The 16,595-nt window shown below is 45.4% G+C and overlaps 1 protein-coding gene across 3 annotated transcripts in view; it reads right to left on the bottom strand.

The window, feature by feature from the left end:
- Positions 1-16,595, bottom strand: part of LOC147880795 (pyrophosphate--fructose 6-phosphate 1-phosphotransferase subunit beta-like) — a 75,491-nt gene that overhangs the window by 10,618 nt on the left and 48,278 nt on the right. For all 3 annotated transcript variants that reach the window (XM_087370704.1, XM_087370705.1, XM_087370706.1), the window contains exons 6-9: positions 16,365-16,471; positions 16,109-16,214; positions 15,892-15,955; positions 9,964-10,052 (exon numbers count right to left, since the gene is read on the bottom strand). In XM_087370704.1, the coding sequence (XP_087226830.1) occupies positions 9,964-10,052; positions 15,892-15,955; positions 16,109-16,214; positions 16,365-16,471 (366 nt within the window). The remainder of the gene's footprint in view (positions 1-9,963; positions 10,053-15,891; positions 15,956-16,108; positions 16,215-16,364; positions 16,472-16,595) is intronic.

Below are 16,595 nucleotides of genomic sequence, written 5' to 3'. Positions count from 1 at the left end.
GGTCAACATCTCGTTCAGAGCTTGCTGATTTATGTGTGCAACACTTCTCCACATTTTGGACATGTGGATACTCTTTCCCCTCAGGTCGTGTCTGCACGTCAGCGGCTTTTGCAGCCGGTTCATCCAATTCCGTCTGATTCTCAGGCTTTGGAAATTGAACATCCCTTCACTGAAAGGGAATTGTCTGATGCACTGAGATCCTGTGGCAGATGGAAATCTCCAGGATGGGATGGTCTCACTGTTGAATTTTTTCTTGCATTCTGGGATCTTCTTAAATTCACCTGTTGCAAATGGTAAATACAGCATGGCAAAATCAGCAGATGCCGGTGTCATGGAAAAAGGGTCTTCTCAAGCTGATTCCAAAAAAGCAGCTATGTGATTCACTTGGTGATTGGAGGCTAATCACGCTCATGCCAGTCATTTACAAGATCATTGCCAAAATGGTGGTTGATCGGATTAAAGGTTACTTGCATGATGGGTTGCATCCCTCCCAATATGGCTTTGTTCCACGTCGCCATATCACAAATAGCATTGCCAATGCTTATATTGGGATTGAATATGCCAAATACACGCAGCAGGATGTTCTACTCTTGCAGGTAGATATTGCAAAAGCCTTTGACATAGTTCAATGGGATTTCATCTCGCAAATTATGCGAGCTTTGGGGTTTGGATCAAAAATGCAGCAAGTTATTTACTGGCTTTACAGAGATAGCAATGCGGCTTGCATTCTTTCTGGGGATATCTCTGATGAGTGGACTCTTCGTTGTTCGGTCCGCCAGGTATGCCCTCTTAGTGCTTTACTGTATGCCATTGCTACTCATCCTATGCTGCAATATATCGATCATCTTGTGGCTATAGGATCACTTCATGGCTTGCAATTGGATGCTAATCACAGCATGGTTGCTCAAGCTTATGCTGATGATTCTTTCTTTACCCCGAAGAATACGCCCCATGATCTTGGTGCCTTGATGCAGGCCCTCTCTGTTTATGGTTTGGCAGCTGGTCTTCATGTTCATTTTCAAAAATCTAAGCTGCTCCCTTTGCATTCCAAAGACTGGCATAGTCTATTATGGCCTGAGGATATCATTCCACCCGCTCAGTTTGTTCGTCATCTTGGTTACCCTTTGGGGTGGAAACTCACTCGCCGACAACAAACTAATTGGGTTTTGGCTAAGCTTCAAAAAAAGCTTGAGTATTGGGAACTGGCAACCTGGCCTTTGCACGTTCGTCTTCAAATAGTGCAGTCCATCCTTGTGGCATATGTTCAATTTTACTTGCCATTGATCATCTTCACTAAGGCAGATCTTACATCTTTCATGTCTATCTTTATGGAAATCTTTTGGCAATCCAAACATGGTAGAAAAAGTCTCAAGCTTTTGGCGATCCAAACATGGTAGAAAAAGTCTCAAGCTGCTTTCGATGCATCACATTTGTTCTCCCAAGATGCATGGTGGATTGAACATCACGGATATTCATGTGCATATTCTTGCCCACAGGGGAAAAATGTTGCTGCAATTTCTGCAAGGTGATCAGCCTTGGGCTCTTATGATTAGGACTCTGGTCACTCATATCAATATTTCTGCGTTTGGTCATTGGCAACTTGATCACTGGGATTTCTTTTTTGGCTGCACTAATGGCACTTTGCCTGGCTGCCCTTTTGTCTCCCGCTTGCTTCTTGACTGAAAGCATGTTCTTTCTCATCTCGAATGGAATGGACAGCAATCTTTGCTTGGGAACTCTTTGAGAGCTGAAAGCATTCACTGGTCGAAAGTCTTTCAGCCTCCCTCGGCTTTACAGGAACCTCGGCGTTCTTACTTTATCTCGTTTAAAAGCGTCACCTCGGTTGCTGATGTTATAGATGATGCTGGTATTGTGCTCCCCTTTCCTCTAGCAACCACTACATATGGATTGGGCTCTCATTATCGTCCTTTGTGGCGACAAATTACTTCTATGCTTTCGCCTTTTGTTCCGATTCCTCCTTTGGAACTCCAAGACCGGCTGGAAGATTCGACTTTGACTTCTCCAGGGTCCTCTTCTCGTCCTTTGAGGCTATCTCAGATTACTATACCTGCATTGTATAAAATCCTTTTGCCTCAACCTTGGGTTTCAGAGAGAGGTGATTCTGTTTGGTGAATGCATCGCCCAGCCAAGTGGTGGAGGAAAAGATTACAGCAACTTTGGGCCTATAAAGTATCGCTTCTGCAACAGGTCTTCTTTTGGCGAGTTCTTTTGGGAGTGTTTCCATCTGGATAGCTATTAGCTCATCGATACATTGCTCCTACACTTTGCCATGTTCTACTTCTTCGGAGACTGTGCCTCACTTGTTTTGGCATTGTCCGTGCTCTGGTGAGTTTCTTTGTCTGCTTCGACAACGCCTGTGAGCGAGATTCCCATCTATTCCGTTTGGAAAGTTCTTCTGGCTATTTGGGTTTCATCCATCCAGATCACAGTTTCATCTTTTCTTCGTTTGGGTTCGCTACTGGGCACTATGGACTTTATGGACGTACAGGAATTGTAAAGTCTTTGGTGATCCTACTTTCTCTCTGTTTGGCTTTTTTAGGCATTCTCTGCAAGCAAGCAATCTTTCTTTGATTGCTTTGCAGACCCGCTGCATAGATCATGAGGTCTTTTTGGCATATACTGAAATTTTCAGTTGATGTAATTGTAGCACCTTGTTTTGAGGTTGCTACTCATATAATATAATCAATCAAAGATTTCACCCAAAAAATGTGTGTGTGTGTGTGTGTGTCACTCTACTTCCACATGTATCCACTTGCTTGGTGATTTATTTTTTGTATTTAAGACAACATTCTTTGCATAAGAATGAAAATGTTTTTCCTACTGTTCAAGGCTAGGTCTAGCATTTAAGGGTGGACCCCCTTACTTGGGTTTATGGGCATTAGTGACCCACAAGAGTGATGCCCTCTTCTTCAGAGGGACATCAGGAAATCGCACTCCACCTCAGTACTCATTTCTAGGACCAATCAAATGCACAGATTGACATTCAAGAGAATGTCTTAGGGCCTTCGGTGTGAGCCAGCATACATGCCAAGAGGCATGGAGATACAAAATAAGACGACAAACGAATGAACCTCTTAGTTGAGGTCAATCAACTAAAAAATGACTTTTGAATAGGTCAATGTCCAGGACTACCTGCCAAGAACCCGATGGCGAAGTCAGAATTCAATTTTGACTACTTTGAATTTTTAGGTTTTTGGGTGACACATGGCAAGCTGCAGGCTGAGCTGGCAGCAGGGCTAGCTGGCCTAGCCACTTGGCAATGGGAGGGGGCAAGTGGCATGAGAGAGGGGGACTAGTGTGGGGGCCAGCCCACCATTTGGTGGGCTGGAAAAGCTTGCCTCTTTTTTTTTTTTCAAGAAAATTACTTCATTAAGTATGAATGAAAACCGCGAGAGCAAGCTCAAATGCGGGAGTACATCATGCAATGCATGAGGGAAAAACAGCTCAAAGTGAGCTAAAAAAGAACCAAGGCGGAGGCTGAAAATGCCATCTCAACCTTGAAGGAAACCTTGAAGGAAACTCAGAGAAGAAAGGAGATCCCCTCCAAACTCTGAAAAAAGTAACTCTCCTAGCAGTGGTTGCTCTGAAGGATCCCTGTATGCTCGCCCAAATGGCCATCAGAGTGTATATTGTGTCAGTCCAAATACTGGCCATAGTCTGGGAAGGGTGAACCTGGATACCCTCCATCGCCTCTATACACCTGGCTCTCCAAATATGCCAAGCTGCAATGCTAGCCAAAATCTCTGAAGACGTGTCTACTAGCTTTGAAAGGAATGAGGGGAACATACTGGAGGGAACAATTCTCCACTGAATGTTGCCGTACAATGAAAGCTGGATCTGGATCATGTCCCTCGAAGAACACCTGTGGGCCAGTACGAGATGACCAAGCCACTGAACCCCAGGTCATATAGAAAGGTGATGTATGAAAGATGCTGAAAATCCTAGCAACACCTTTCCAGATCGTCCTCGCCTGTCTGGACTCCCAAAGGCAATGATGTACTGACTCAACTGCCATGTGACAACGAGGACAAGTAGGATCATGCCCGAACCTGGATCTCCACAGGTTCACTACAATCCCTCCATGAATAGAAAGACAAAAGAAAAGAGTCATCTTTCTATTCCTGAGGGATTTCCAGAGCCTACGCCAAAAGTTCTTCCGCACAGCTGCGGAAATCTGAAAATTATCCCAATGTGGTGCTCTGGAGGGCCTTCAACCTCTACTGCTGAGCTGAAATCTCCAAGCATTTCTAACTGTATAGCAAAAGAAGGGAAAGCTCTTCTCTTGGTGCCCCTCATCAATCCAAAGCTTGCCTCTTTGAGACAACCAGCCCCCAAAAATGCCAATTTGGGCAGATGGTGGCCCAAACCCTCTCCACACATTCCCACAAATTTTGCAGCAGCCTCGCCCTTTTGGTGCAGCAGCCCTCCTCCCTCCTGCATCTTGGTGCAGCCAGCCTCTCACCCAAGCCCTCTTGGTGGTGCAGCAAACTTTCTCTCTCCTCTGCCAGTATTTATCTCTCTACTATGCAGACCTCTCTCTCTACAGTTCCAGGTCTTTCTCTCCACTCTAGAGTAGCAGCAGCATCCCTTTCTCTTCGGGAGCAGCAGCAACAGCATTCTCTCTCCTCTTCCAGTATTTCCCTCTCTAGTGTGCAGGCTTCTCTCTCTACTGTGCAGAATCTCTCTCTCTACTGTTTCAGCCCTCTCTCCCTGCAGAAATCTCTCTTCTTATCCCTGAAGCAGCAGCCACCTCTTTTTCCCTTGCTCCTACCTTGGAGCAACTATAGCACTCTCTCTCTACACCATTGCTCCACTCCAAGGCTTTCACTCTCTACCCTACAACACTTGTTTTGAGTTTTTCTCTCCCCAGTCCCAAAATCTCATCCTTGCAAGCAAGAGGGCTGCCAATTGCACCAAGGGCTCAGCAACCAAGGGAGTGGAAGGGGAGTTTGAGTCTGAGCATTGTTTGTTTGCAGTACATTTTTGCATTGAAATTTCCTCTTTTCTAGAAATCTAGAACATGCACCTAATGTGTGATGAAGTTGTGACTATGCAGGCATCTTCCTTGCAGAGTGAGGTGCCCCTGGGATTCAGTTCTCACTAGCTCCAGCCTTGAGGCTGAAAGTGCCACCTCAACCTTGTGAGCGACTCCGAGAAAAACGGTGAGCCGCTCCACTCCTTGGAGAAAACAATCCTCCCAGTAGAGGCTGCCTGTGAAGATCAGGCATACTCCCCCAATTGGCCAACAAGATGTTTACCACATCTATCTAAATGCATGCCGTTGTGTGTGCAAGGTGGACCTGGAAAACATCTAAAGCCTCTGTGCATCAAGATCTCCAAATATGCCACGTTGCTATGCTCGCCAGATCTCCATGAAGTATCTACAAAGGCATGCAAAGGTCTATACGGACAGCCAGGAAGATGATCCATTGAACACGACTAAACCAAATGCGGTTGAACCGAAATATCCCAAGAAGAATCATGTCTCTCATAAAATACCTGAGGTCTGGACAAAGAGAGCCAATCCCTAGGTGCTCAATAATCTAGCGATCCCTTTCTAGATAATCCTCGTGTGTCTGCAGTCCCATAAGCAATTCTGAATACACTCCTCAATAGAAAGGCAATAAATATAGTGGAGTTTGTCCCGAACTCACTGCAATCCCTCCGTGACTAGAAAGACAAAAGGAAAGAGTGACTTTTCTAATGACTTCTGCAAATCAGTAGAAATTTGAAATATAAACAGTGACACAGGGGTCGAACAAGGTTGTACCTCTTGTCAACTCTCTTCTATTTATTCATAGACAAATTGGAAAATTGGATGAGAGGACACATTGATGAAGGAGTAAAAATTGCTGGATATACAGAAATCATAGAATCTTTTGTGATCCTACTTTCTCCTTTTTCAGGCACTCCTTGCAGCAATCTCTGTTGGATTGCCTGCAAACTCATTACATAGATTCTGATGTATACTCGTCATATAGTGAGATCTTCTGCTGATGTACTATGGCACATCCCATTTTTGGGATAGTCACTCTGTAATATAATACTTCAAAAGTTTTCGCCCAAAAAATTGTGTGTGTGTGTGTGTGTGAGAGAGAGAGAGACCACATATTTCGTATATATATACATGCATGCATGCATGCCTCTCTCTCTCTCTCTCTCTCTCTCTCTCTCTCTCTCTCTCTCTCTCTCTCTCTCTCTGCCCGTCGCTCTCGTCGCTTGCCCTTTCAAGCAGCTTTAGCTGTAGCTAGCAACGTAGCTAGCTGTGTCGCTAGCAGCCAGCCAGCGTGCCACCACAGCATCAGAATCGCCACCAGCAGCGCGGCTGCCAACAGCAGCTCCTTCACTCCTCATTGGTCACTTTCCCTCTGCCCCCCGCCCCCTTGCTCACCTCGCACCAAGCTCCTAGGGTCTCTAACTCCGAGTTGGGCTAAACCCCCAGCCCAACCCGGGGGTTAGGTTCAGCTAGGAGGTTCTACAGAAACAACCAATGTGGAATGGCCTACCCTTCCCTCCAAATCCCCCTAAACTCCATCAACCTCAACTATCAGGACTCGGTACTCTACAACTGCAGCCATGACACCCTCTCTGTATGCACGCAATTACAAACAAGAAGGGTCCAAACAACCCATCATTGGGCAGCATGAACAGATTTATTATTTGCAGCAAGCAGTCAAAGAGTTAAGGCTTGTGCTGGCAGAAGTAAAAGCCCAACTTCAAGTTCTAGAGGGACCTGGCAAGCAGGCAGTAATTGCTGAGGGGAACTCATGTAAGAATTCTCCTCCTACTCCTCAACTAGTCTCTACAATCAAAGATATGGTTCATACTGAAGTACAATCAATCAAGAAAGAAGTGATTGAGGAGTTCGACACAAAGGCAAACAAGACTGATATCCAAGAAGAGATCAAAGAACACGAAGCCAGACGTGATAATGCATTGAAGATTAATATTGAATGGAAGGTTGATGATAAGAATGATGATGATGATGATGATGACGGAGCGACTAATATCCGGCACTCTAGAGGACATGCTATCCTTACACTTAAGTCGCGATATTTACAGATCAAGCTTCATCGACAATCTTACAAGTTGAAAGGGACCAAGATATGGATAGCTGAGGAACTTACACAAGCTCAATTGAAGAATAAGGCAACAGAATTAGCTAAAGTCAAGGCTACTAGGAAGGATGGAAAATGGGCAGTTTACCATGAAGGCATAGCACTAATCAAAGAGTTTAAATCCAAACCAAAAGACTCTTAGTCTTAAACTGATGTATGACTGATTACTATTTCAAACTATTATGTAGGTACTCTAAATAATTGGGGTTGTTTTTGCACTCCTTGGGAGCTGCCATGTGCCCTTCCTAAAGCAAATGTACTAGATGGGTTTTTTGCTATCCCATAGACCTATTGGTATCCCGTGGCCATTAATAGACTCTCTCTCTCTCTCTCTCTCTCTCTCTCTCTCTCATATGAGGGCAAAGTGTATCAGTGCAAAGAGATGACGTGGAGCTGTGGAGCCAAAGACAAAGACCATGCAAGGTGCAAAGCTCGACGGGAGCACCATGGAGGTCCAACCTATCTCATCTCTACTCTGAGGGGACCACAAAGTCAAGGTGAGACTCTCAATATGGCTTATCAGATATAGAGATCACGGAGACCACACCCCCCATTGCAACAAGACATCACCCGGCCGAGGCAAATACGCAATATCTTTGTGTCCTACCGAAGAGCTGTCATGGCCCCAGGATCATAGATGACACTTGATCACATCTCTTATCATCTTAGTATTTCCAAGTTTGTGTGTTTTGAGTACTAGCTTTGGGCTTCTTAGTATAGCACTCGACAAGGGCCCTTTGCCTCAGCCCATAGTAGCTTGTATGAACTACTTTTTTAGCACTCAACAAGGGCCCTTTGCCTCAGCCCATTGTGGCTTGTATGAATTACTTTTTTAGGCAGCAGCGCTCTACTTACACTTTTTTTTTGAAGTGTCCCTCCAACACTTTTTTGCCACGTTGCTCATGGCTATTCCCTCCCATGTTCAGCCCGGGTCTACATCTGTGCCCATCCCCTTTTTGAAACTAGCTTGTGCCACTTGTCCTCTAGTGAACTCCGTTACGGTCTTTTGCATCTCCATGGCCTCACCACTCGCCTACACTACTATTCTCCCTCAACACTCTACACTTCTGCCTGTTCATCCTAACTGCATTTCTAGAGGAGATCAATGATTGAAGTGATTAAGGAGAGGACTTTACGTAGATTCCAAACAAAGTTATGCTTCCTTCCCATCTATTCAAGGAGACGATCAAGAAAGTAAGGTCTAGAAGCATTTCAAGAGAAGAAGGAAGGTTGCCCAACAATTTTGTTACTCGATAAATCAAGATACTGAAGGCTTCGCAATTTCCCAAAGTCTTTGGGATGCTACCATCAAGACCATTCCATGAGAGACTTAGCATTTGCAACCTCGGCACTTCCCGAAACTTGAAAGTATGTCTCCAGAGAACTTACTCTCGGCAAAATTGATCGCCTGCACCATAACCATACTGCCCGACGTTGAAGGAATAGACCCCGACACTGCACCTACATTAGTCAACCTAATCAAGCGAAAGGGAACCCGAAAAGATGTTTGTAGACACTTCCAAAGTGATCAAATCGGTGCAATTCATAATTGAGAGAGGTAACATACCAGAAAGGCCATTTAGATACACTCTAAATAGCTGCAGCTGGATAAGCTTGCCTAGCCCATCAAGGATCTGCCCCATGAGCAAGTAATTCAGTAAATTCAATCTCGTCAATATAATACAGTTACATAGTGAAGGCAGTATGGTCCCAACAAGGTAGAGATTATCTCAGACATGTAAACCCTCCAGGGAGCGAGCTCCACTCCAATCAGAAGGAATCCATTCAGGTAGCACTTTTCCAGACAAGAGGTGAAATTTGCAAGAAGGTCAAAGACAAGGAGTTTATGCTGAGGTCGAGGCACTGGAGCAATTGAAGAGGGAGTTGGGGATAGGGCCGGCCAAGAAATTGGGATTGAGGTCGAAACGGTGAGGGAGGATAGGTAGCAGAGCTAGGGGGGTTGAGAAACTAGAGAAACTATTGGAGACGTTGAGGTAAGCGAGTTGTGGAAGGTCGCGGAGATGGAACCAAAGAACTGTTTGGAGTCGAGGAGGGCAACAACCTAGTGGGTGGAGGGAAGAAGGCTGGTAGAAGGGGGAGAGGGAGAAACTCTTCCGAAAGAGAGCAAGATGATGCAATCATCATGAGGCGTGGTTGTGGGAGAAGAGAAGGTAGAGCTGGAGGAGGCAAGATAGGAGGAGAGGGTAAGCGATCATAGCTAAGATGATCTGTGTTGGGGGGGGAAGATGGTGGAAAACCTTTCAAGCGGCGATAGCTGATTTTCAAGCAGCCATAGCTGTTGTGCTCTCTCTCTCTGTTAGAGATGGTGGTAGCTCAAGTGGCCATAGCTGCTGCACTCCACTACCATTCTCCTGTTGCAAGTGCTCCACCATCAAATGTTATGAATTCCTGTGTAAGGATCCTAACTATGGTTCGTCAAGGGAAAGCAAGATGGTTCTTGCCAATGCTTCATCACCTACTGATATTAAGCCCATGAAGCAAGAAAGTAAAGTTATATTAACCTATGGATGTAATGGCAATAACAAAGCATCCATGATTAAAAGATTCATCCTATATCTAGAAGTTTTAAAACTTGTATGGCAGTGCTCACGAGCACTTGTACTCTCTTGTTTATTGTACCTTGTCTCATAAGTCTGTGAGGCCTCCCGAGGACGTTAATACATCTCTCTCTCTCTCTCTCTCTCTCTCTCTCTCTCTCTCTACACACACACACACACGGGTGCAAGCACAATCAAATTGCCATCGTTTACTTCTTTTCTGCCTTATGCGTTTCTTGATAGAGAACACATGGATACAAAAGTACCTCTTCACCGATGATTGCAATCGTGGGATGTGTTTGTAATGCACATTCTAGAGTGATATGTGATGCAGCTCGTCCCATCAATCGGACAACTACAAGACATATTCCAAGCATTAGATAACCCAACAAAAAGCACCGACTCTTTTCTTGATTTGGAAGGGAAAAAGAGAGAATTTAACAATCAAAGACGGCGAAATCTTAAATTATCTTGAAGCAAGGGTGATTTTCACACAACCTTGCTTGATCCCATGCATGTCTCTCATGAAAGATAATAGCAGAAAGGAATTGATAGTGAGGGAAAGCAAAATGGAAGTGATTGTGAACCAGGCTCTATCTTTTGAATACATTTAACAATCTTTTTAGGCACTCCCCTCTTACAATCCAGAAGGCCCCAATGCAAAATTCCTTGATTTCTTCTGTACAATTGCTCAATCAAAACTCTCTCTCTCTCTCTCTCTCTCTCTCTCTCTCTCTCATCACTCCAACACACATTAGGGCCAAGAACCAACAGGTTGCAAACCCCCCCCCCCCCAAAAGGTAGTCGTATTCATTGATGAAAAGAGTCTGAGTACAAAGCCTGCAGTCTCTAGCTGCATACCAAAACATGAATCAGGGAAAAAATACATTTTGTGGAAACAGCAGGGTGCCTAAATTTGGCAACTCCCTTGGTGTCCTCTTTCCTAGATTCTATTACATTCTAGCAGTGCCACAAGTTGGCAATTGTGGGCTTGCCAAGCTTGTGGTCACACACTCCAAAGTAAATCCCCTACTTGTAAGCAGCCTGGGCCCTTAGAAATAGGCCATTTTAACCCCTCTTGGTACCTGCAACAATTTAATGAAACACACCACCATGGCACCCAGTAACTGTTAGAAAACTGAAATCCCAAAAGATGGTATCCCGCAGCGGCAGACTGATAGATGGGCCCAGGAATTACACGTGTATGTGTTTCACTATGGAATCAAGCTTCATAAACATCTGTATACTTCGCAACCATTCATGTGTGTGCGAGCCAGACTATGCATCAAAGAAGCAACACTTAATATTTCAGTCCATCCACAAACTGGACACAATACAATACCAAAATGTTCTCCTCTAGGATCTCTGAGCCTGCATGCCCCACTGATCTTATGTAGATTCTCTGTCCAAAGGATCTCTTCCACCTTGCTGTCCGGAAAGCCAGCCTAGGAGGGCTGCCACTCCAGCTTAGTCTGCAGCGTCTTCTAGGTCACCTTCACCTCCTAAGTATAGGCCCAAGGTTGCTTGACTGCTGCTCCTATCTGCTGTCCTGAGGCCGGCTCCAAGGGATGATGGATGAATGGGGACCCAAGTGCCCCCTTTTATAGGAGCTGGTTGCCCCCCCTACTGGCCAACTTGCTGCCCGCCCCCCCTCCCCCCGCTCCCCCTAGCCACCTCAAACAGGCCTCCAACCGACTCAGCCTTGCGGCCTATAAATCCCCCCCTGGGGTCACACTTGCTGACTTTTTTCTGGCCCTTCCTGGCCACGTGGCTGGCTACTACTGGCCCAGGCAGGTATGCCCATAATCCAGCCTTGTTCTCAAGCCCCAAGGCCCTCCATAACATGCTGCATCTGTTCCATCTCTGCTCAGCCCTGTTCCAGGTCCTGGAAAAGCTTCCAGCCAGTCCATACTGAGGTTTCCCTGCAAATTATTGTCCTCTCCATCTATGGACAGCCCTGTGGCACTCCTACACCACTTCTGCCCACATGGTGGACCTGATTTGCCAGGTATCTCCTCTCTCTCTCTCTGCTGCCCACATGGCAGCCCATGTGCTGCTCATGTGGCACCCCGTGCCTATTACTATTATATGGTCCCACCCCCCCCCCCTCCCTCCCCGATGCGCTCCTCATATGGGGACTCACAGGTGGGGAGGTGACCAATCCTATTCCAGCACCCCCTCGCAAAACCATATTGGCAAGATCCAATTGTGTCCATGAAGATGCTCAAGTTGCTCCCGTTAGCCCTCTAGAACATTCTAGTGTCGTCATAGTCTTCTCCTAGCTTTTCAACCAGTGGCCCCTCCACTACCAGGTCTAGTTCTTCTTTCGCACACAAGTCCATCTTTGGTAGCACCTGATGGCACCACCTCCTTCAGTCACAAACCTGCCTCGAAACTCGAGCTCTCTAGGTACCAGCATCCTCCTATGGTCCTCCTCGTGGTAGGTAAACAGCTTGAATCCCTCCAAGCACCAAGCTCTCAAGGTCTCTTTCAACCCGTCCTCCATCTCGCTAAGGTCTGCAACCAAACAACATACCGGAGACATCCCTCCAAGAACCAAGCTCTCAAGGTCTGTTTCAACCCATCCTCCATCTGGCTAGCTCTGCAACCAAACAACATATCGGAGACATCATATCCCAGGCACAAATCAAGATTACCTAGGCCGTCAGGCTCCAGCTGTAGTTCTGTGTTTTTGTCCCCCTCTGAGTCACATCCTTAGTCTGGCCTTGAGTCCCTAGGTCCTGTCGAAGAATCACACCCTGCTTCAACAACACCAACCAAGCACCCACATGACTCTAGGCACTCATCGTTGTCCATGACCTTCACAAAGGTCTCAGACTCCTCTCTTGACCAATCCTCAATGTCTAAGATTCTAACGGTAACACGGGTCCATGCACATAATCTCAACAGCGCTCAGAGTTGCCACCAAGAAAAGTTCCTATGTCACCACCAGCTAGGTTGAATCCTCTGGCTCTGAGCTGGCACCCTTCTTCTGATTAGCCTTCTTCTTTTTGCAATCCTTCACAAAATGTCATGGCTCATCATAGTAGAAGCACTTCTTCTCTTTCTTTCTCTTCTTCTTGTTGTCTTCATCTGAAGAGTCCGCTCCGTCGTCAAATTTGCTCTTGCCTTTGCCAGGCTTACCCTTGCCCTAGCCTTTGCTCCTGTCCTAAGCTATCAGGGCCTTGTCATTCTTATTTGTGTCGTCGTACTTCTTTTCACGAGCTTCTTGTTGCAGCAGCAATGGAACCAGCTCCTCAAAAGTCACTGGCGCTGTCCTCTGCCCTGCAGTCATAGAGTCACAAACCTACCATAGCTCCGGGGAGTATTCCCATCAACAACCTTGCCATGTCCGTCAAGCTCACAACTACCACTAGCTGATCCCGCACCACCTTCATCTTGGTGATGTATTCCTGTACCAAATCCCCTTCATCCATCCTCATGCCAAACAGCTTTGTCTCAAGGTCCTAGATTCTCACCTCATTGTTGAGCTCATATATATCCCTCAATGTCATCCAAAGAAGAGTTGACCACCTGTATGTGCGGACACAATGCTCGCCAAGGCTTCTGCATCTCGGATCTGCCATGACCTCACTAACAGAGGGTTTGCCGGCATTGTCACTGCCACCGAAGTTGTTGTGGCTGGGGTAGCCAAATGTGACTTGAGGCATCAGCTCTGTCTCCGTCGCAATCCTCCACGCTTCCCTCAACACCAAGTGGATCCTAACCTTCATTTTCCACAACGGGTGATTGGTCCCCTCAAGTTTGCATGTCTTACCAAAATTTAGGATCTAGTATCTATTGGCCACGATAATGAACTAAAGAGATAAGGAGTTTAGTGGAATAGGATTGGTCACCTCCCCACCTGTGAGCCCCCATATGAGGAGTGCATCGGGGGGGTGGACCATAGAATAGTAATAGGCATGGGGCTGCCACATGGCCAGCACATGGGCTGCCATGTGGGCAGTAGAGAGAGAGAGAGAGAGAGCCATGGCAGGTCAGGTCCACCATGTGGACAGAAGTGGTGTAGGAGTGCCACAGGGCTGTCCATGGATGGAGAGGACAAGAATGTGCAGGGAAATCTCAGTATGGACTGGCTGGAAGCTTTTCCAGGACCTGGAACAGGGCTGAGCAGAGATGGAACAAATGCAGCATGTTATGGAGGGCCTTGGGGCTTGAGAATGAAGCTGGATTATGGGCAGACCTGCCTGGGCCAGTAGAGTCAGCCATGTGGCCAGGAAGGGCCAGAAAAAGGTCTGCAAATGTGACCCTGGGGGGGGATTTATAGGCCGCAAGGCTGAGTCGGTTGGAGGACTGTTTGAGGCGGCTACAGGACGGGGGTTGTGCTTCTATATTTTTCTTGATGCACAGTCTATTTGCTCGCTCGCGCACACATGTTTATGAAGCTGGATTACATAGTGAAACACTTCTTCGTGTAATTCTTGGGCCCATCTATCAGTCTTCCACTGCGGGATACTCTCTGTAGGAATTGCAATTTTTTTACATGGTATCAGAGCCGTGATGGAAGTTCTCGAGAAGTGGAGCTTGAAGGCAAGGACCTTAGTGTTGCTTCTATATTTGTGGACAAGCGGAAATACATAAGTGTTTGTCTTGATGCATAATCTATTTACTGGCTCGCGCACACATGTTTATGAAGGTTGAATTCTTGGGCCCATCTATCAATCTTTCACTACGGGATACCCTCTATAGGGATTTCAATTTTTTAACATGGTATTAGAGCCCTGATGGAAGTTCTTGGGAAGTGGAGCTTGAAGGCAAGGGACGACCTTGATTCTTTGCTCGGAGGAATTAGCTTTGGTGTCTGAAGGATTGTACCAAGGCGGAGGCTGATGTTCAAGCAAGTGTCTGAAGGATTGTGCCCGGGTGGGAGGCTTAGGTTAAGTTAGGCGTGTGAAGGATTGTACCCAGGTGGGAGGCTCAAGTTTAGATAAGTGTACGACGCTACATTAATTGTTAGCTTTTGCATGCAAAATATAACTCTAGACTAGTCCTAGTCTATGTGGGTGCCCCTGCCAAGCAAAACCGGAGCACACCAAAAATGAATGCATTTCTCCATTTCCTACATAGTGTATCAAAAATAAATTTATGCATCAACTCTCTTAGATGCATTTTTCCATTTCCTACATATTGTATCAAAATAGATTTGCGCCAAAGGGGTCCATAATGTCACATAGCAATGTATAAGTGTTTTCATAGAATGTGTGATGTCAATTATGTTCCCCCTTGCTCATTCTTGCCATGGCTCGTTCCCCCTAGCTCGTTGTTTGGGGTACCTCATCGTGAAGATTGGGCTAGAGAAAACAACACCTAAGTAGGTATACGAGGAGACAATATCAACCGGCTCCCCATCGAAAGTGAACTGCTCCGGATGCATGGCTGCTCGAGATGTGTTGAAGATCATAACCTTGGTTTTGCCAAGGTTGACTTTCAAATCATGTGACTCACAAAAGACATGCAATGCGTGCAAGTGCCTCTGTAGCCCCTCGAGAGAGGAGGAAATCAGTACCACATCATCTGCTTATAGGAGCATCTGAACCAAGGTACACGCGAAATAAGATTTGAAATAAAGTGATTGGATAATGCTAATGAGAGAGGAAGAGATGTCGCTAGTATGATGACGGTATCACTTAGTACGGCAAGAGAACAGTCTGAGTCATATATGCAGCCCATTACTAGTGATTCAAAATGATATGAGAAGAAATTATCTCAGCTACAAATGCAGATGCACCACAAAAGAATAGTATATTTTCAAAAAACACCAATCTCGTGAGCATAAATTAAAGGAGACCACTAAAAGCCACCAATTGATTCACAATGCCTCTCTGATTTCTTAGATGGTTGCATTTTTTAAACTGACATTCAGCAAAAAATTAGTTGTGCAGGCAACCTTAGCCTTAAAGCTCTCAAAGAGAGCATAAATGCTTAGGTTGCCTGCACAATTATGTTTCGCAGTGGATTCCTAGGTGGTAAAAGAAAAGCGCAAATCCAGCACAACGCACATCTTATGCACCACACCAAGGGACTCCTTTTCATAAGTGTTCAATGTATCACCTTATCTCTACCACATGCTAGTTACAAAATTCTAGAAACTTCAAAATTTTCACTGCATTACAGTAGAGATGAGGTATAGGCAGGCAGACTCAAAAGGCACGAAGCGCATAACAATGACTTACAATGATAATATTTTTCTGTGGAGCGGGCATCCACCATAACATTCCCTATCATCTCAGAGTAAATCTGTTGAAAGTGTAAGAGTCAAATTCCAATGCAGCTTTATATTATTAGCATTCAGAACAACTTATATTCTCATCTCAAATGAATTCAACGGCCAAATCTGAACTTCAAGGGTTTGCATCCCCCATAATTTGAGCTATGTGAGAATAATATGACCTTGCACGCAGTATCAAAACCAAAGCTTGTAGGAACTTCCTTGCACTTCAAATCACCATCAATTGTCTTTGGACAGCCAATAACCTGAGTCTTCATGTTTTTGCCTCTGTAGTGATAAAGTGGTTGGGTTAGAGGAAAGAAGTGAAGCCTATATTAAACTAGAACAGAATCAGATTAATAAAAGATTCTGATTTCGACGCAACATGCCATCCTAACATATAGTGAACCTTTCCTGCCACAATACAAAATATCGTACCTAAAATATTCTCCTAGAAGGGAAGCATTTGTATTGGAATCATCCCCACCAATCACCACAAGTCCATCTAGATCAAGTTTAAACATCGTTTCCTCAGCTTGTTTGAACTGTATCAACAAAATTCAACATTTAAAGTGTGCCATCTCCTGCCTTATTTGTTTATAAAAGGTTAAGATTCCCTTCAATTTCTCGATAAAAGGCGAATTAATATCTCTTAAGTGTGCAGCTTAA

This window comes from Dipteris shenzhenensis, chromosome 32 (genome assembly GCF_047967505.1).
Source record: "Dipteris shenzhenensis isolate YYH24624 ecotype China chromosome 32, Dip_SZ_1.0, whole genome shotgun sequence".
Taxonomy (NCBI): Eukaryota; Viridiplantae; Streptophyta; class Polypodiopsida; order Gleicheniales; family Dipteridaceae; genus Dipteris; species Dipteris shenzhenensis.
The sequence above is the reverse complement of the archived record's forward strand: the minus strand, read 5'-3'. Positions and strand labels throughout refer to the sequence as shown.